Source organism: Idiotropiscis lumnitzeri, chromosome 6 (assembly GCF_059441095.1).
Source record: "Idiotropiscis lumnitzeri isolate Australia: NSW breed Sydney's pygmy pipehorse chromosome 6, RoL_Ilum_1.0, whole genome shotgun sequence".
Lineage (NCBI taxonomy): Eukaryota > Metazoa > Chordata > Actinopteri > Syngnathiformes > Syngnathidae > Idiotropiscis > Idiotropiscis lumnitzeri.
Genome location: NC_142396.1, coordinates 20,357,840 through 20,376,347, shown reverse-complemented (window position 1 = coordinate 20,376,347; position 18,508 = coordinate 20,357,840). Strand labels below are relative to the sequence as shown.

General features: G+C 44.0%; 1 protein-coding gene and 28 non-coding genes across 30 annotated transcripts in view; 1 reads left to right on the top strand and 28 right to left on the bottom strand.

The window, feature by feature from the left end:
- The window catches only part of galnt18a (UDP-N-acetyl-alpha-D-galactosamine:polypeptide N-acetylgalactosaminyltransferase 18a), a 285,922-nt gene that overhangs the window by 96,458 nt on the left and 170,956 nt on the right, over positions 1-18,508 (top strand). For both annotated transcript variants that reach the window (XM_088299048.1, XM_088299047.1), the window contains one exon: positions 4,448-4,585. In XM_088299048.1, the coding sequence (XP_088155174.1) occupies positions 4,448-4,585 (138 nt within the window). The remainder of the gene's footprint in view (positions 1-4,447; positions 4,586-18,508) is intronic.
- trnav-aac (transfer RNA valine (anticodon AAC)) lies at positions 5,583-5,655 on the bottom strand. Its single transcript has one exon. It is a non-coding gene; the product is annotated as a tRNA-Val (tRNA).
- Positions 6,221-6,293, bottom strand: trnav-cac (transfer RNA valine (anticodon CAC)). The gene has a single exon. It is a non-coding gene; the product is annotated as a tRNA-Val (tRNA).
- Positions 6,541-6,613, bottom strand: trnag-ucc (transfer RNA glycine (anticodon UCC)). Its single transcript has one exon. It is a non-coding gene; the product is annotated as a tRNA-Gly (tRNA).
- On the bottom strand, positions 6,861-6,933 carry trnav-uac (transfer RNA valine (anticodon UAC)). Its single transcript has one exon. It is a non-coding gene; the product is annotated as a tRNA-Val (tRNA).
- On the bottom strand, positions 7,491-7,563 carry trnav-cac (transfer RNA valine (anticodon CAC)). Its single transcript has one exon. It is a non-coding gene; the product is annotated as a tRNA-Val (tRNA).
- trnav-uac (transfer RNA valine (anticodon UAC)) lies at positions 8,450-8,522 on the bottom strand. The gene has a single exon. It is a non-coding gene; the product is annotated as a tRNA-Val (tRNA).
- trnav-aac (transfer RNA valine (anticodon AAC)) lies at positions 8,770-8,842 on the bottom strand. Its single transcript has one exon. It is a non-coding gene; the product is annotated as a tRNA-Val (tRNA).
- On the bottom strand, positions 9,089-9,161 carry trnav-uac (transfer RNA valine (anticodon UAC)). Its single transcript has one exon. It is a non-coding gene; the product is annotated as a tRNA-Val (tRNA).
- trnav-aac (transfer RNA valine (anticodon AAC)) lies at positions 9,409-9,481 on the bottom strand. The gene has a single exon. It is a non-coding gene; the product is annotated as a tRNA-Val (tRNA).
- trnav-aac (transfer RNA valine (anticodon AAC)) lies at positions 10,048-10,120 on the bottom strand. Its single transcript has one exon. It is a non-coding gene; the product is annotated as a tRNA-Val (tRNA).
- Positions 10,368-10,440, bottom strand: trnav-cac (transfer RNA valine (anticodon CAC)). The gene has a single exon. It is a non-coding gene; the product is annotated as a tRNA-Val (tRNA).
- trnav-aac (transfer RNA valine (anticodon AAC)) lies at positions 11,007-11,079 on the bottom strand. Its single transcript has one exon. It is a non-coding gene; the product is annotated as a tRNA-Val (tRNA).
- On the bottom strand, positions 11,327-11,399 carry trnav-aac (transfer RNA valine (anticodon AAC)). Its single transcript has one exon. It is a non-coding gene; the product is annotated as a tRNA-Val (tRNA).
- Positions 11,647-11,719, bottom strand: trnav-cac (transfer RNA valine (anticodon CAC)). The gene has a single exon. It is a non-coding gene; the product is annotated as a tRNA-Val (tRNA).
- On the bottom strand, positions 11,967-12,039 carry trnav-uac (transfer RNA valine (anticodon UAC)). Its single transcript has one exon. It is a non-coding gene; the product is annotated as a tRNA-Val (tRNA).
- On the bottom strand, positions 12,287-12,359 carry trnav-aac (transfer RNA valine (anticodon AAC)). Its single transcript has one exon. It is a non-coding gene; the product is annotated as a tRNA-Val (tRNA).
- On the bottom strand, positions 13,245-13,317 carry trnav-cac (transfer RNA valine (anticodon CAC)). The gene has a single exon. It is a non-coding gene; the product is annotated as a tRNA-Val (tRNA).
- trnav-uac (transfer RNA valine (anticodon UAC)) lies at positions 13,564-13,636 on the bottom strand. Its single transcript has one exon. It is a non-coding gene; the product is annotated as a tRNA-Val (tRNA).
- On the bottom strand, positions 13,884-13,956 carry trnav-aac (transfer RNA valine (anticodon AAC)). The gene has a single exon. It is a non-coding gene; the product is annotated as a tRNA-Val (tRNA).
- trnav-cac (transfer RNA valine (anticodon CAC)) lies at positions 14,204-14,276 on the bottom strand. Its single transcript has one exon. It is a non-coding gene; the product is annotated as a tRNA-Val (tRNA).
- Positions 15,163-15,235, bottom strand: trnav-aac (transfer RNA valine (anticodon AAC)). Its single transcript has one exon. It is a non-coding gene; the product is annotated as a tRNA-Val (tRNA).
- trnav-uac (transfer RNA valine (anticodon UAC)) lies at positions 15,482-15,554 on the bottom strand. The gene has a single exon. It is a non-coding gene; the product is annotated as a tRNA-Val (tRNA).
- On the bottom strand, positions 15,802-15,874 carry trnav-aac (transfer RNA valine (anticodon AAC)). Its single transcript has one exon. It is a non-coding gene; the product is annotated as a tRNA-Val (tRNA).
- On the bottom strand, positions 16,122-16,194 carry trnav-cac (transfer RNA valine (anticodon CAC)). Its single transcript has one exon. It is a non-coding gene; the product is annotated as a tRNA-Val (tRNA).
- trnav-aac (transfer RNA valine (anticodon AAC)) lies at positions 16,441-16,513 on the bottom strand. The gene has a single exon. It is a non-coding gene; the product is annotated as a tRNA-Val (tRNA).
- On the bottom strand, positions 16,761-16,833 carry trnav-cac (transfer RNA valine (anticodon CAC)). Its single transcript has one exon. It is a non-coding gene; the product is annotated as a tRNA-Val (tRNA).
- Positions 17,081-17,153, bottom strand: trnav-uac (transfer RNA valine (anticodon UAC)). Its single transcript has one exon. It is a non-coding gene; the product is annotated as a tRNA-Val (tRNA).
- trnav-uac (transfer RNA valine (anticodon UAC)) lies at positions 18,360-18,432 on the bottom strand. The gene has a single exon. It is a non-coding gene; the product is annotated as a tRNA-Val (tRNA).

The following is an 18,508-nucleotide window of genomic DNA, read 5'->3' as shown; positions in this document are numbered from 1 at the left end:
ACACTCCAGAAACAAAGAAAGTGTAAGGATCTGCTTTTCCAGCGATGGAACTCTTTAACCGCGGACACAGGAGATGATGTGCTTAACAGAATATTTATTAACACAAAAATACTTACAGTACAAAAAGGCGCGGAGCCGACAAAGTCCAACATAAATAACTGGAGGGAAAACCCGCTCCAGGAAGAAAGCAACAATGATAACGAAAAGCGCTTGCAAATGCAAGGGAAAAGAACCAGAACCAAAATCGCTTGCCGCGGAAGGGCAAGGGGAATCAATTGGGACGAGCAAAGGAATCCGAGAAGTACAAGGCACGAAACGTAGTCAATTGGCGAAGCAAGGGTCATAATACACGAGAATCGAGGAATCAAGATAACACAGGCGTGGTACGTAGCGTGAGCAAGGCGGAAGGCATAATCCGACACTGAGGCGTGGTACGTAGCGTGAGGAAGGAATAATCCGACGCTGACGAGTCAGCGTCGGTGGTTTAAATATACAAGGTAATCATGGGATAACATGATTCAGCTGTGTGGCCGGTGGGCGTGTCTCTCCGGCCGTGAAAACATGACATGAACGAGAGTGCCGGGAGGCACGCCCACGCGCCAGCTGCGACTACAAACAAAAGACACGAGGCGTGACAGAAACGGATCATGACAGAAAGAAAAAAAGTTAAAAAAAAAAATACAATCTTAACCAGGTAATTGTTATCAAAATATCAAATCATATTTTACGACCAATTACCAATTATGTTCTATATTGTGATTCACATTACGGGGAAAAAACAGTGTTGCCAGACACGGATATATTGTATTTATTATTATTTACTCAATATGAGCATTTTTAGCATTAATAGGAGTACCAAAAAGGTACAAACATGTGAAACTAATTAAAATATCTATGGATCCATCAAGTAATTATGAAGATATCAAAAAGCATTTCAATGTTATGATTATTATGTTCTATATTTACATAAGCTACCAGAGTAGTGACTGCAACACTGTTGCTGTGTTTACATGACCTACCAATGTTGTGACCCTTAACAATGAAGCACTTTAATCCATGCTCCCAGTATCCAGGCACATAAAACTGATATTCAGTTATATTTTTTATATAGTGCCAGAAAATACCAAAGAATAATCTCAAGGCACTTTACACTTGTAGCAAGAAAAAAGACCTGCAATTTCAACCACAGGAGCAAGCACTTTGGAAACAGGGGCAAGGAAAAACTTCCTTTTTGAAGGCAGAAACCTTGACAGACCCGACGCCTCATCGTGGACAGCCATCTGTCTTGACTGGTTAGGTTGAAAAAAAGAGGGACAAGCAGAAGTAGAAAAAGCAGAAGCAGACAAAAACATAATGCAACATTTCGGCTGCTGACAAGATACTGAATAAAGAGCTGCTACATTCCCAAATAATGTTCATAACATTGATGCTCCACAATATGAGCTGTTTAGATTCTCGCCCCCAGTGTCACTGGTGTTAAATTTTGCACAAATCTCTTTTGAAAAATTTCGTTTTGTTGTACACAATGTATATTAATGCTTTCCAGTCTCTTCCATTATCTCTTAGAATCGTATTCTCCTTCAAACATTTTTGGCAGTCCAGTTTTACAGGAATCCTGAATTCCTTCAGGAAGTCCTTGAAATGCTGCTGAAGAATTTCTCTTTCAGTCTTGGACCAGGGCCTTCTGGGTTGCCCTGTGAAAAATAAGAGAAAATAACAGTTTCTCTGCTTATTAAATGGCAAGGTATTCTACACAACAAAAAGCCAGTGACACAAGCTCCAACAAAACAACAACTTTATTTTGATTACTATTCCATCTTTGCGTCTTTTCCCATCCCGCTGGAGTTTCGGGCACTTCCGTTGTGGCTTTTGCAATAACGCTGTAGTTCAATGTTGTTGTGTTGCGGGGTTTTCAATTGTGACCTTTCTCGGCCACTGTAGTATTCAATGCCGATATTCTACATCTTCAATGAAACATCACTCCTTTATCACTTAATGGCAAAACTAATTTTTATTTTTTTTTTTTTTTAGGAAACTTCCTTGAATTTCCAGCCCTTTATTCGGAATCTTCATCCTCAAAATCTTAAATCCATATATGGGGGCAGTAAAGTAACTCCATCCATCCATCCATTATCTGTACCGCTTCTCCTCACTAGGGTCGCTGGGGTGCTGCAGCCTATCCCAGCTGTCTTCGGGCAGTAGGCGGGGTCACCCTGAACTGGTTGCCAGCCAATAGCAGGACACACGTAGACGTACAACCCTTCTCACTCACACTCATACCTAGGGGCAATTTAGAGTGTCCAATCGACCTGCCATGCATGTTTTTGGAATGTGGGAGGAAACCGGAGTACCCGGAGGAAACTCACGCAGGCACAGGGAGAACATGCAAACTCCACACAGGCAGGCCGGAGCCGAATTCAAACCGTCGACCTCTAATGTGTCTCACTGTGAGGCCGTCGTGCTAACCAGTTGGCCACCGTGTCGCCCATAAATAACTTGTATAGAGTAGACTGATTTTTAATTACTTATGTATGGCAGACATTTATTCCTTCTGGACTTATAGTTGTGGAATGTTTAGGTTAGTTATCTTCTGCGTCTGAGTCACTGAACTCCTCTTTAGCTGCAATGAAATAATTTAAAAAACTACACGAAAAAAGTACATTTTTCACAAAGCACACATTTTTATTTATTTCTTTTCTTTGAAAATTTTGAAATATTTTACTTACAGTTGATGTTTGGTGTTATATCCCCCAGAGTCATTCATTTGAATTTGCCCACTCCACTTTGTAGGGCAAAAAGAAGTCTGCTCACTTTGGCTGTTTGTAATGTTTCTTCTGGGAGTCTGCAAAACTCCCTAGGGATGGCAATACTTTGTCCCAAAAACTTTGCCACATTATCAATTTCATATCTTTGTAAATGTATTTCTTGTCAAAATGTGGCTACATGGTTTTGTATTTTTGTCGATGTAAATATTTTCTGGCCGTTTTGCTCCACAAGATTCCGCAAATTTCTTTAAGCCCATCCACGAATGTTCTCAAGAGAACCATGATATAGACGAGCAGAATTTGGGGGATTTATTGGGGCAATCCCTACATTCTTTCCTGTTTTAATTCAAAGTTCGACCGACTCCTTCACATTGGTTGGGAACAGCTCTGGCACTTCGCGCCCTCTTTTCCCCTGAATCTCTACCTTGGTGAGTTTCTTGCCCAATTTCTTTCCTAAGGGTGAAAGGCTGTCCAAAATTTCATTGTGGCATTTGTGTCGGTTTCTTCCCAGGTATGTTGTTACCTGCATCCTGGATACTTGTCCTTCACGATGACGACTGAATAAAATAAGCTTTGTCAGCGCAACTTGAGAGAGCTCACCTCTTTGTGGTAGCTCCTCGATGAGAGCATTTTTGCTGATCTTTGTTGACCTCAAATGTTTATGAAGTTTCCTAATGTGTGCAGATCGAAGCAGTATTTGGGGCCTATTCCATTTCTTTTGATCCAGTGTTTTTAGTTCATTGAAAAACACACGTGTGCTCCATTCCATTTCAATTAATTTGCCAAATTGCTCAGCTCTTTTCTTGAGGTCCTCGTTGTCTTGATGCAGAGCCTGTCCTTGCAAAATGTAAGACAGCTTCACAAGCGAATGGCGCAGCTTCAGTGCAGTTGTAGGAACAGAGAATTTGTTTGTGGCATGGTCAAATCCAGTCATTGGTTTTTACGGCCTTAAGAACCGTATTGAACTTTCCGAGGCTGATCAAGTCCTTCAGAGATAAAATGTCTGTGTCAATTGTGGCTCGATGAGAATTCTGACAAGTTCTCTCATCTTGTTCCTTTTTTCTACCCGATGTCGTTCAACGTCTCCATTTTTGCTTGTGTGTGTGTAATACAAAGTAAATATATTCACAGCCGCTGGTTGTCGGGACAAAACCCCATAAGTCACATTTCATAATTTTTTTCCAAGACCTCAAACTTCTGGTAAGTGTTTCTGCCGACCTGTGTAGAAGTACAGGTACTAAAAATACGTGTTGTTATTTAATTGTTGGCAGCGGTGTGTTGTGGTACGTTTATAGTTCCAGAATGTTGTGGAATCCTACCTAAGACTGACTGAAAGAAAATGGGAAGCTAAATAAAAAACTGACTGAGACGACAACGTTGATTGCCCCAATCAGGGGTCGCCACAGTGAAATGCTCGCATTATTTGCTTGGCACATTTCGGACTCCAGATACGCTTCATGATGCAACACATTTATATTTTTATGTGGGCTTGGGACTGGCATTGGCTGTGTATATGGTCATTGTCGAACCTGCACTGTCCAATAGGTGTGTGTTAAACTGCAAATTCTACATCTTTTGGAGGCATTTGACTTGAAGATTCAATGGTGTAATTGGATTTTTAAGATGGTAAGAGGGAAAAAGCACTCTGTAATTTCACGTGTTTTGTTCATGTCTTTCAATAGAACTCTGGAATAAATATTGGGGACATTTCTGAGAGAAGGGCCCTGCGATCCAGACTCAAGTGCCAACCATTCAGCTGGTTCCTTGCCAATATCTACCCTGAGCTCCGATCCTACAGCAACACCATTGCTTATGGAGTGGTGAGATGAATTTCATGTTCTTCAGTTTTTATTTATTTATTTTTAAAACAGTGTTTCCTCGCCACTTTCCGCTTTACCTTTCGCAGCTTCAGTGTTTCACGGGCGTTTCCAAAATAATGGATAAAAAAAAAAAAAGAAAAAGAAAAAAGAAAGAAAGATAATGAAGATAGGCGGATAGTAAACAACTGTGTTCAAAATCTGTGAGCAGAGCCCTCACCAGTCGACAAGGACGCATCGCTCAGCATGACATCGGCAAATAAAATCTTCAAGAGTTTCAACCCGGTCTAAAACTATTTGCACAAATAGTGACAGCGACCAGTTCTCACCCAGTCAGAAACCAAAGATTACCTTTTGTGTGAGAAGGGTACTCGACTGCCACATCAAATGGAAAATGTTTAAATGCATAATATTTTCCTTAACCCGATGACGAGAATAAATACCTATTTCCAGCCTGTCTTGAATAGCGGACCTTTCACATGTGAGGCAAACGAGATAACCACTACACTACGGAAACTGCCGTGTGTCTCAGGCCCATTAATGGGGCAGGCAAGTGTTTTTCAAAATACGAGCGGTTAACCAAGTCTGAAACCGAAATGTACGAAGGGAACTTGCACAAATAACGACGGGAACCAGGTCTCACCCGTCAGAAACATAAGATAACCTTTTGTGTAGGAAGGGAACCGACTGCCACAACAAATGGGAAACTGCCATGATGCATATCTTTTCACAGACCAGATGACGCGATGAGAAAGTCTCGAACTGGGGACCTTTCATGCGTTAGCTACAGGCGAAAACCACGACACTGTGAAAAATGCAGGACTTGTGCGAAATCAGACACCCTTTCATGTGCGATGGGAACTTGCACAGATAGTGATGGCGACCAGTTCTCACCCAGTCAGAACTCAAAGATAGCCCTTTGTGTTGGAAGATTGCCAAAACAAATGGAAAATGTCGATATTGTATATCATTCAAAAACTCTATGACGAGAGAAAAATCCTGGTTCCACCCAGTCTCGAACTGGGGACCTTACGCGTGTTAGGCGAACGTGATAACCACTACACTATGGAACTGCCGTGCCTTCATGACATTTAAGGGGCCCAGAAAGTCTCTTTCAAAATGCAACGAGAGCAAGTCTGAAACCAGACACCATTTCATCGGCGAAGAGAACTTGCACAAATTGCGACGGCAAACAGTTCTCACCCAGTCAGAAACCCATGATAACACTTTTTGGTGAAGATATCTTGACTGCCACAAAAAATGGAAAACGTCGAAAATGTATATCGTTTTCAAAAACCGGATGACGAGACAAAAAACCTGTTTCCCCCCAGTCTCGAATTGGGGACCTTTCGCGTGTTAGGCGAATGTGATAACCACTACACTATGGAAGCTGCTGTGCCAGCGCGGCCTTTAAGTGGCCCAGCGAGTCTTTTTTAAAATGCGACGAGACCAAGTCTGAAACCAGACACCCTTTCATCTGCAAAGGGAATTTGCTCAAAAAGCGATGGAATCCAGTTCTGACCCAGACAGAAACCCAAGACAATCCTTTGTGAATGAAGATATCTTGACTGCCACAACAAATGGAAAATGTCGCTAATGTATATCGTGTTTATAAACTAGATGACGAGAGCATAATCCTGTTTCCACCCAGTCTCGAACTGGGGGTCTTTCACGTGTGAGGCGAACGTGATAACCACTACACTATGGAAACGGCTGTGCTCCTGAAGCAATTTAGGGGCCCAGCAAGTCTCTTTCAAAATGCAACGAGACCAAGTCTGAAACCAGACACCCTTTCATCGGCGAAGAGAACTTGCACAAATCGCGACGGCAAACAGTTCACACCCAGTCAGAAACCCATGATAACCTTTTGTGTGTAAAGATATCTTGACTGCCACAAAAAATGGAAAACGTCGAAAATGTATATCGTTTTCAAAAACCCGATGACGAGACGAAAAACCTGTTCCCACCCAGTCTCGGACTGGGGACCTTCCGCGTGGAAGGCGAACGTGATAACCACTACACTATGGAAACTGCTGTGCTTTTGAGGCATTGAAGTGGTCCAGCAAGTCTCTTTCAAAATGCGACGAGACCAAGTCTGAAACCAGACACCCTTTCATCGGCGAAGAGAACTTGCAAAAACCGCGACGGCAAACAGTTCTCACCCAGTCAGAAACCCATGATAACCTTTTGTGTGTAAAGATATCTTGACTGCCACAAAAAATGGAAAACGTGGAAAATGTATATCGTTTTCAAAAACCGGATGACGAGACGAAAAACCTGTTCCCACCCAGTCTCGAACTGGGGACCTTCCGCGTGTAAGGCGAACGTGATAACCACTACACTAAGGCAACTGCTGTGCCGTCGCGGCCTTTAAGTGGCCCAGCGAGTCTTTTTTAAAATGCGACGAGACCAAGTCTGAAACCAGACACCCTTTCGTCTGCAAAGGGAACTTGCACAAAAAGCGATGGAATCCAGTTCTGACCCGGACAGAAACCTAAGATAATCCTTTGTGAATGAAGATATCTTGACTGCCCCAACAAATGGAATATGTCGCTAATTATACATTAGCGAGACGACGAGCATAATCCCGTTGCCACCCAGTCTCGAAATGGGGACCTTACGCGTGTGAGGCGAAAGTGATAACCACTACACTATGGAAACATCTGTGCCCCCGCGGCCTTTAAGGGGCCTAGCGAGTCTTTTTTAAAATGCGATGAGACCAAGTCTGAAACCAGACACCCTTTCGTCTGCAAAGGGAACTTGCACAAATAGCCATGGAATCCATTTCTGACCCAGACAGAAACCCAAAATAATGCTTTGTGAATGAAGTTATCTTGACTGCCACAACAAATGGAAAATGTCACTAATGTATATCGTGTTCATAAACCAGATGATGAGAGGATAATCCTGTTTCCACCCAGTCTCGAACTGGGGACCTCTCGCGTGTGAGGTGAACGTGATTACCACTACACTATGTAAACGGCTGTCCTCCTGAAGCAATTGAGGGTCCCAGTAAGTCTTTTTCAAAATGCGACGAGACCAAGTCTGAAACCAGACACCCTTTCATAGGCGAAGAGAACTTGCAAAAATAGCGATGGAATCCAGTTCTGACCCAGACAGAAACCCAAGACAATCCTTTGTGAATGAAGATATCTTGACTGCCACAACAAATGGAAAATGTCGCTAATGTATATTGTGTTCAAAAACCGGATGACGAGACGAAAAACCTGCTCCCACCCATTTTCGAACAGGGGACCTTTCGCGTATTAGGCGAACATGATCACCACTACACTATGGAAACAGCTTTGCCTTAGCTGCATTTAAGGGGCCCAGCAAGTCTCTTTCAAAATGCAATGAGAGCAAGTCTGAAACCACACACTCTTTCATCGGCAAAGAGAACTTGCACAAATCGCGACGGCAAACAGTTCTCACCCAGTCAGAAACCCATGATAACACTTTTTGGTGAAGATATCTTGACTGCCACAAAAAATGGAAAACGTCGAAAATGTATATCGTTTTCAAAAACCGGATGACGAGACGAAAAACCTATTCCCACCCAGTCGCGAACTGGGGACCTTTCGCGTGTTAGGCGAACGTGATAACCACTACACTATGGAACCTGCAGTGCTTTTGTGCCATTCAAGGGGCCCAGAAAGTCTCTTTCAAAATGCGACGAGACCAAGTCTGAAACCAGACACCCTTTCATCGGCGAAGAGAACTTTCACAAATAGTGACGGCAACCAGTTCTCACCCAGTCAGAAACCCATGATAATCCTTTGTGTGTGAAGATATCTTGACTGCCACAAAAAATGTAAAAGGTCGCTAATGAATATCGTGTTCAAAAACCAGATGCCGAGAGAAGAAACCTGTTCCCACCCAGTCTCGAACTGGGAACCTTCCGCGTGTAAGGCGAACGTGATAACCACTACACTATGGAAACTGCTGTGCTTTTGTGGCATTTAAGTGGTCCAGCAAGTCTCTTTCAAAATGCGACGAGACCAAGTCTGAAACCAGACACCATTTCATCGGCGAAGAGAACTTGCACAAATAGTGACGGCAACCAGTTCTCACCCAGTCAGAAACCCATGATAATCCTTTGTGAATGAAGATATCTTGACTGCCACAAAAAATGTAAAAGGTCGCTAATGAATATCGTGTTCAAAAACCAGATGCCGAGACAAAAAACCTGTTTCCACCCAGTCTCAAACTGGGGACCTTTCGCGTGTTAGGCGAATGTGATAACCACTACACTATGGAAACTGCTGTGGTCCTGAAGCAAATTAGGGGCCCAGCAAGTCTCTTTCAAAATGCAACGAGACCAAGTCTGAAACCAGACACCCTTTCATCGGCGAAGAGAACTTGCACAAATCGCGACGGCAAACAGTTCTCACGCAGTCAGAAACCCATGATAACACTTTTTGGTGAAGATATCTTGACTGCCGCAAAAAATGGAAAACGTCGAAAATGTATATCGTTTTCAAAAACCCGATGACGAGACGAAAAACCTGTTCCCACCCAGTCTCGAACTGGGGACCTTTCGCGTGTAAGGCGAACGTGATAACCACTACACTATGGAAACTGCTGTGCTTTTGCGGCATTTAAGTGGTCCAGCAAGTCTCTTTCAAAATGCGATGAGACCAAGTCTGAAACCAGACACCCTTTCATCGGCGAAGAGAACTTGCACAAATAGTGACGGCAACCAGTTCTCACCCAGTCAGAAACCCATGATAATCCTTTGTGTGTGAAGATATCTTGACTGCCACAAAAAATGTAAAAGGTCGCTAATGAATATCGTGTTCAAAAACCAGATGCCGAGACAAAAAACCTGTTTCCACCCAGTCTCGAATCGGGGACCTTTCGCGTGTTAGGCGAATGTGATAACCACTACACTATGGAAACTGCTGTGCCAGCGCGGCCTTTAAGTGGCCCAGCGAGTCTTTTTTAAAATGCGACGAGACCAAGTCTGAAACCAGACACCCTTTCATCTGCAAAGGGAATTTGCACAAAAAGCGATGGAATCCAGTTCTAACCCAGACAGAAACCCAAGACAATCCTTTGTGAATGAAGATATCTTGACTGCCACAAAAAATGGAAAACGTCGAAAATGTATATCGTTTTCAAAAACCGGATGACGAGACGAAAAACCTGCTCCCACCCATTTTCGAAAAGGTGACCTTTCGTGTATTAGGCGAACGTGATAACCACTACACTAAGGAAACGGCTGCGGTCCTGAAGCAATTTAGGGGCCCAGCAAGTCTCTTTCAAAATGCAACGAGAGCAAGTCTGAAACCACACACCCTTTCATCGGCGAAGAGAACTTGCACAAATCGCGACGGCAAACAGTTCTCACCCAGTCAGAAACCCATGATAACACTTTTTGGTGAAGATATCTTGACTGCCGCAAAAAATGGAAAACGTCGAAAATGTATATCGTTTTCAAAAACCGGATGATGAGAAGAAAAACCTGTTCCCACCCAGTCTCGAACTGGGGACCTTTCGCGTGTTAGGCGAATGTGATAACCACTACACTATGGAAACTGCGGTGCTTTTGTGTCATTTAAGGGGCCCAGAAAGTCTCTTTCAAAATGCGACGAGACCAAGTCTGAAACCAGACACCCTTTCATCTGCAAAGGGAATTTGCACAAAAAGCGATGGAATCCAGTTCTGACCCAGACAGAAACCCAAGACAATCCTTTGTGAATGAAGATATCTTGACTGCCACAACAAATGGAAAATGTCGCTAATATATATCGTGTTTATAAGCTAGATGATGAGAGCATAATCCTGTTTCCACCCAGTCTCGAACTGGGGACCTTTCGCGTGTGAGGCGAACGTGATAACCACTACACTATGGAAACGGCTTTGGTCCTGAAGCAATTTAGGGGCCCAGCAAGTCTCTTTCAAAATGCAACGAGACCAAGTCTGAAACCAGACACCCTTTCATCGGCGAAGAGAACTTGCACAAATCGCGACGGCAAACAGTTCACACCCAGTCAGAAACCCATGATAACCTTTTGTGTGTAAAGATATCTTGACTGCCACAAAAAATGGAAAACGTGGAAAATGTATATCGTTTTCAAAAACCGGATGACGAGACGAAAAACCTGCTCCCACCCATTTTCGAACAGGGGACCTTTCGTGTAATAGGCGAACGTGATCACCACTACACTATGGAAACTGCTTTGCTTTAGCTGCATTGAAGGGGCCCAGCAAGTCCCTTTCAAAATGCAACGAGACCAAGTCTGAAACCAGACACCCTTTCATCGGCGAAGAGAACTTGCATAAATCGCGACGGCAAACAGTTCTCACCCAGTCAGAAACCCATGATAACACTTTTTGGTGAAGATATCTTGACTGCCACAAAAAATGGAAAACGTCGAAAATGTATATCGTTTTCAAAAACCGGATGACGAGACGAAAAACCTGTTCCCACCCAGTCTCGAACTGGGGACCTTTCACGTGTTAGGCGAATGTGATAACCACTACACTATGGAAACTGTGGTGCTTTTGTGTCATTTAAGGGGCCCAGAAAGTCTCTTTCAAAATGCGACGAGACCAAGTCTGAAACCAGACACCCTTTCATCGGCGAAGAGAACTTGCACAAATAGTGACGGCAACCAGTTCTCACCCAGTCAGAAACCCATGATAATACTTTGTGTGTGAAGATATCTTTACTGCCACAAAAAATGTAAAAGGTCGCTAATGAATATCGTGTTCAAAAACCAGATGCCGAGACAAAAAACCTGTTTCCACCCAGTCTCGAACTGGGGACCTTTCGCGTGTTTGGCGAATGTGATAACCACTACACTATGGAAACTGCTGTGCCAGCGCGGCCTTTAAGTGGCCCAGCGAGTCTTTTTTAAAATGCGACGAGACCAAGTCTGAAACCAGACACCCTTTCATCTGCAAAGGGAATTTGCACAAAAAGCGATGGAATCCAGTTCTGACCCAGACAGAAACCCAAGACAATCCTTTGTGAATGAAGATATCTTGACTGCCACAACAAATGGAAAATGTCGCTAATATATATCGTGTTTATAAACTAGATGACGAGAGCATAATCCTGTTTCCACCCAGTCTCGAACTGGGGACCTTTCGCGTGTGAGGCAAACGTGATAACCACTACACTATGGAAACGGTTGTGCTCCTGAAGCAATTTATGGGCCCAGCAAGTCTCTTTCAAAATGCAACGAGACCAAGTCTGAAACCAGACACCCTTTCATCGGCGAAGAGAACTTGCACAAATCGCGACGGCAAACAGTTCACACCCAGTCAGAAACCCATGATAACCTTTTGTGTGTAAAGATATCTTGACTGCCACAAAAAATGGAAAACGTCGAAAATGTATATCGTTTTCAAAAACCCGATGACAAGACGAAAAACCTGTTCCCACCCAGTCTCGAACTGGGGACCTTCTGCGTGTAAGGCGAACGTGATAACCACTACACTATGGAAACTGCTGAGCTTTTAAGGCATTGAAGTGGTCCAGCAAGTCTCTTTCAAAATGCAACGAGACCAAGTCTGAAACTAGACACCCTTTCATCGGCGAAGAGAACTTGCACAAATAGCGATGGAATCCAGTTCTGACCCAGACAGAAACCCAAGATAATCCTTTGTGAATGAAGATATCTTGACTGCCAAAAAAAATGTAAAATGTCGCGAATGAATATCGTGTTCAAAAACCAGATGCCGAGACAAAAAACCTGTTTCCACCCAGTCTCGAACTGGGGACCTTTCGCGTGTTAGGCGAATGTGATAACCACTACACTATGGAAACTGCTGTGCCATTGCGGCCGTTAAGTGGCCCAGCAAGTCTCTTTCAAAATGCAACGAGACCAAGTCTGAAACCAGACACCCTTTCATCGGCGAAGAGAACTTGCACAAATCGCGACGGCAAACAGTTCTCACCCAGTCAGAAACCCATGATAACACTTTTTGGTGAAGATATCTTGACTGCCACAAAAAATGGAAAACGTCGAAAATATATATCGTTTTCAAAAACCGGATTACGAGAGGAAAAACCTGCTCCCACCCAGTCTCGAATTGGGGACCTTTCACGTGTTAGGCGAATTTGATAACCACTACACTATGGAAACTGCGGTGCTTTTGTGTCATTTAAGGGGCCCAGAAAGTCTCTTTCAAAATGCGACGAGACCAAGTCTGAAACCAGACACCCTTTCATCGGCGAAGAGAACTTGCACAAATAGTGACGCAACCAGTTCTCACCCAGTCAGAAACCCATGATAATCCTTTGTGTGTGAAGATATCTTGACTGCCACAAAAAATGTAAAAGGTCGCTAATGAATATCGTGTTCAAAAACCAGATGCCGAGACAGAAAGCCTGTTTCCCCCCAGTCTCGAATTGGGGACCTTCCGCGTGTTAGGCGAATGTGATAACCACAACACTATGGAAACTGCTGTGCCAGCGCGGCCTTTAAGTGGCCCAGCGAGTGTTTTTTAAAATGCGACGAGACCAAGTCCGAAACCAGACACCCTTTCATCTGCAAAGGGAACTTGCACAAAATGCGATGGAATCCAGTTCTGACCCAGACAGAAACCCAAGACAATCCTTTGTGAATGAAGATATCTTCACTGCCACAACAAATGGAAAATGTCGCTAATGTATATCGTGTTCATAAACTAGATGACGAGAGCATAATCCTGTTTCCACCCAGTCTCGAACTGGGGACCTTTCGCGTGTGAGGCGAACGTGATAACCACTACACTATGGAAACAGCTGTGCTCCTGAAGCAATTTAGGGGCCCAGCAAGTCTTTTTCAAAATGCGACGAGACCAAGTTTGAAACCAGACACCCTTTCATCGGCGAAGAGAACTTGCACAAATCGCGACGGCAAACAGTTCACACCCAGTCAGAAACCCATGATAACACTTTTTGGTGAAGATATCTTGACTGCCACAAAAAATGGAAAACGTCGAAAATGTATATCGTTTTCAAAAACCCAATGACGAGACGAAAAACCTGTACCCACCCAGTCTCGAACTGGGGACCTTTCGCGTGTAAGGCAAACGTGATAACCACTACACTATTGAAACTGCTGTGCTTTTGCGGTATTTAAGTGGTCCAGCAAGTCTCTTTCAAAATGCGACGAGACCAAGTCTGAAACTAGACACCCTTTCATCGGCGAAGAGAACTTGCACAAATAGCGATGGAATCCAGTTCTGACCCAGACAGAAACCCAAGATAATCCTTTGTGAATGAAGATATCTTGACTGCCACAAAAAATGTAAAATGTCGCGAATGAATATCGTGTTCAAAAACCAGATGCCGAGACAACAAACCAGTTTCCACCCAGTCTCGAACTGGGGACCTTTCGCGTGTTAGGCGAATGTGATAACCACTACACTATGGAAACTGCTGTGCCATCGCGGCCGTTAAGTGGCCCAGCGAGTCTTTTTTAAAATGCGACGAGACCAAGTCTGAAACCAGACACCCTTTCGTCTGCAAAGGGAAATTGCACAAAATGCGATGGAATCCAGTTCTGACCCTGACAGAAACCCAAGACAATCCTTTGTGAATGAAGATATCTTGACTGCCACAACAAATGGAAAATGTCGCTAATGTATATCGTGTTCATAAACTAGATGACGAGAGCATAATCCTGTTTCCACCCAGTCTCGAACTGGGGACCTTTCGCGTGTGAGGCGAACGTGATAACCACTACACTATGGAAACGGCTGCGGTCCTGAAGCAATTTAGGGGCCCAGCAAGTCTCTTTAAAAATGCAACGAGACCAAGTCTGAAACCAGACACCCTTTCATCGGCGAAGAGAACTTGCACAAATCGCGACGGCAAACAGTTCACACCCAGTCAGAAACCCATGATAACCTTTTGTGTGTAAAGATATCTTGACTGCCACAAAAAATGGAAAACGTCGAAAATGTATATCGTTTTCAAAAACCGGATGACGAGACGAAAAACCTGCTCCCACCCATTTTCGAAAAGGGGACCTTTCGTGTATTAGGCGAACGTGATAACCACTACACTATGTAAACTGCTTTGCTTTAGATGCATTAAAGGGGCCCAGCAAGTCTCTTTCAAAATGCAACGAGAGCAAGTCTGAAACCACACACCCTTTCATCGGCGAAGAGAACTTGCACAAATCGCGACGGCAAACAGTTCTCACCCAGTCAGAAACCCATGATAACACTTTTTGGTGAAGATATCTTGACTGCCACAAAAAATGGAAAACGTTGAAAATGTATATCGCTTTCAAAAACCAGATGACGAGACGAAAAACTTGTGCCCACCCAGTCTCGAACTGGGGACCTTCCGTGTGCAAGGCGAATGTGATAACCACTACACTATGGAAACCGCTGTCCTTTTGTGTCATCTAAGGGGCCCAGAAAGTCTCTTTCATAATGCGACGAGACCAAGTCTGAAACCAGACACCCTTTCATCGGCGAAGAGAACTTGCACAAATCGCGACGGCAAACAGTTCACACCCAGTCAGAAACCCATGATAACCTTTTGTGTGTAAAGATATCTTGACTGCCACAAAAAATGGAAAACGTCGAAAATGTATATCGTTTTCAAAAACCCGATGACGAGACGAAAAACCTGTTCCCACCCAGTCTCGAACTGGAGACCTTTCGCGTGTTAGGCAAACATGATAACCACTACACTATGGAAACTGCGGTGCATTTCCGACATTTAAGGGGCCCAGAAAGTCTCTTTCAAAATGCGACGAGACCAAGTCTGAAACCAGACACCCTTTCATCGGCGAAGAGAACTTGCACAAATCGCGACGGCAAACAGTTCACACCCAGTCAGAAACCCATGATAACACTTTTTGGTGAAGATATCTTGACTGCCACAAAAAATGGAAAACGTCGAAAATGTATATCGTTTTCAAAAACCCGATGACGAGACGAAAAACCTGTTCCCACCCAGTCTCGAACTGGGGACCTTCCGCGTGTAAGGCGAACGTGATAACCACTAAACTATGGAAACTGCTGTGCTTTGGAGGCATTGAAGTGGTCCAGCAAGTCTCTTTCAAAATGCGACAAGACCAAGTCTGAAACCAGACACCCTTTCATCGGCGAAGAGAACTTGCACAAATAGTGACGGCAACCAGTTCTCACCCAGTCAGAAACCCATGATAATCCTTTGTGTGTGAAGATATCTTGACTGCCACAAAAAATGTAAAAGGTCGCTAATGAATATCGTGTTCAAAAACCAGATGCCGAGACAAAAAACCTGTTTCCACCCAGTCTCGAACTGGGGACCTTTCGCGTGTTAGGCGAATGTGATAACCACTACACTATGGAAACGGCTGTGCCATCGCGGCCGTTAAGTGGCCCAGCGAGTCTTTTTTAAAATGCGACGAGACCAAGTCTGAAACCAGACACCCTTTCGTCTGCAAAGGGAAATTGCACAAAATGCGATGGAATCCAGTTCTGACCCAGACAGAAACCCAAGACAATCCTTTGTGAATGAAGATATCTTGACTGCCACAACAAATGGAAAATGTCGCTAATATATATCGTGTTTATAAGCTAGATGACGAGAGCATAATCCTGTTTCCACCCAGTCTCGAACTGGGGACCTTTCGCGTGTGAGGGGAACGTGATAACCACTACACTATGGAAACTGCTTTGCTTTAGCTGCATTAAAGGGGCCCAGCAAGTCTCTTTCAAAATGCAACGAGAGCAAGTCTGAAACCACACACCCTTTCATCGGCGAAGAGAACTTGCACAAATCGCGACGGCAAACAGTTCTCACCCAGTCAGAAACCCATGATAACACTTTTTGGTGAAGATATCTTGACTGCCGCAAAAAATGGAAAACGTCGAAAATGTATATCGTTTTCAAAAACCGGATGATGAGAAGAAAAACCTGTTCCCACCCAGTCTCGAACTGGGGACCTTTCGCGTGTTAGGCGAATGTGATAACCACTACACTATGGAAACTGCGGTGCTTTTGTGTCATTTAAGGGGCCCAGAAAGTCTCTTTCAAAATGCGACGAGACCAAGTCTGAAACCAGACACCCTTTCATCTGCAAAGGGAATTTGCACAAAAAGCGATGGAATCCAGTTCTGACCCAGACAGAAACCCAAGACAATCCTTTGTGAATGAAGATATCTTGACTGCCACAACAAATGGAAAATGTCGCTAATATATATCGTGTTTATAAGCTAGATGACGAGAGCATAATCCTGTTTCCACCCAGTCTCGAACTGGGGACCTTTCGCGTGTGAGGCGAACGTGATAACCACTACACTATGGAAACGGCTTTGGTCCTGAAGCAATTTAGGGGCCCAGCAAGTCTCTTTCAAAATGCAACGAGACCAAGTCTGAAACCAGACACCCTTTCATCGGCGAAGAGAACTTGCACAAATCGCGACGGCAAACAGTTCACACCCAGTCAGAAACCCATGATAACCTTTTGTGTGTAAAGATATCTTGACTGCCACAAAAAATGGAAAACGTCGAAAATGTATATCGTTTTCAAAAACCCGATGACAAGACGAAAAACCTGTTCCCACCCAGTCTCGAACTGGGGACCTTCTGCGTGTAAGGCGAACGTGATAACCACTACACTATGGAAACTGCTGTGCTTCTGAGGCATTGAAGTGGTCCAGCAAGTCTCTTTCAAAATGCGACGAGACCAAGTCTGAAACTAGACCCCCTTTCATCGGCGAAGAGAACTTGCACAAATAGCGATGGAATCCAGTTCTGACCCAGACAGAAACCCAAGATAATCCTTTGTGAATGAAGATATCTTGACTGCCACAAAAAATGTAAAATGTCGCGAATGAATATCGTGTTCAAAAACCAGATGCCGAGACAAAAAGCCTGTTTCCACCCTGTCTCGAACTGGGGACCTTTCGCGTGTTAGGCGAATGTGATAATCACTATACTATGGAAACTGCTGTGCCATTGCGGCCGTTAAGTGGCCCAGCGAGTCTTTTTTAAAATGCGACGAGACCAAGTCTGAAACCAGACACCCTTTCGTCTGCAAAGGGAACTTGCACAAAATGCGATGGAATCCAGTTCTGACCCAGACAGAAACCCAAGACAATCCTTTGTGTGTAAAGATATCTTGACTGCCACAAAAAATGGAAAACGTCGAAAATGAATATCGTTTTCAAAAACCGGATGACGAGACGAAAAACCTGCTCCCACCCATTTTCGAAAAGGGGACCTTTCGTGTTTTAGGCGAACGTGATCACCACTACACTATGGAAACTGCTTTACATTAGCAGCATTAAAGGGGCCCAGCAAGTCTCTTTCAAAATGCAACGAGACCAAGTCTGAAACCAGACACCCTTTCATCGGCGAAGAGAACTTGCACAAATCGCGACGGCAAACAGTTCACACCCAGTCAGAAACCCATGATAACCTTTTGTGTGTAAAGATATCTTGACTGCCACAAAAAATGGAAAACGTCGAAAATGTATATCGTTTTCAAAAACCTGATGACGAGACGAAAAACCTGCTCCCACCCAGTCTTGAACTGGAGACCTTTCGCGTGTTAGGCAAACATGATAACCACTACACTATGGAAACTGCGGTGCATTTCCGACATTTAAGGGGCCCAGAAAGTCTCTTTCAAAATGCGACGAGACCAAGTCTGAAACCAGACACCCTTTCATCGGCGAAGAGAACTTGCACAAATCGCGACGGCAAACAGTTCTCACCCAGTCAGAAACCCATGATAACACTTTTTGGTGAAGATATCTTGACTGCCACAAAAAATGGAAAACGTCGAAAATGTATATCGTTTTCAATAATCGGATGACGAGACGAAAAACCTGTTCCCACCCAGTCTCGAACTGGGGACCTTCCGCATGTAAGGCGAATGTGATAACCACTACACTATGGAAACCGCGGTGCTATTGTGTCATTTAAGGGGCCCAGAAAGTCTCTTTCAAAATGCGACGAGACCAAGTCTGAAACCAGAC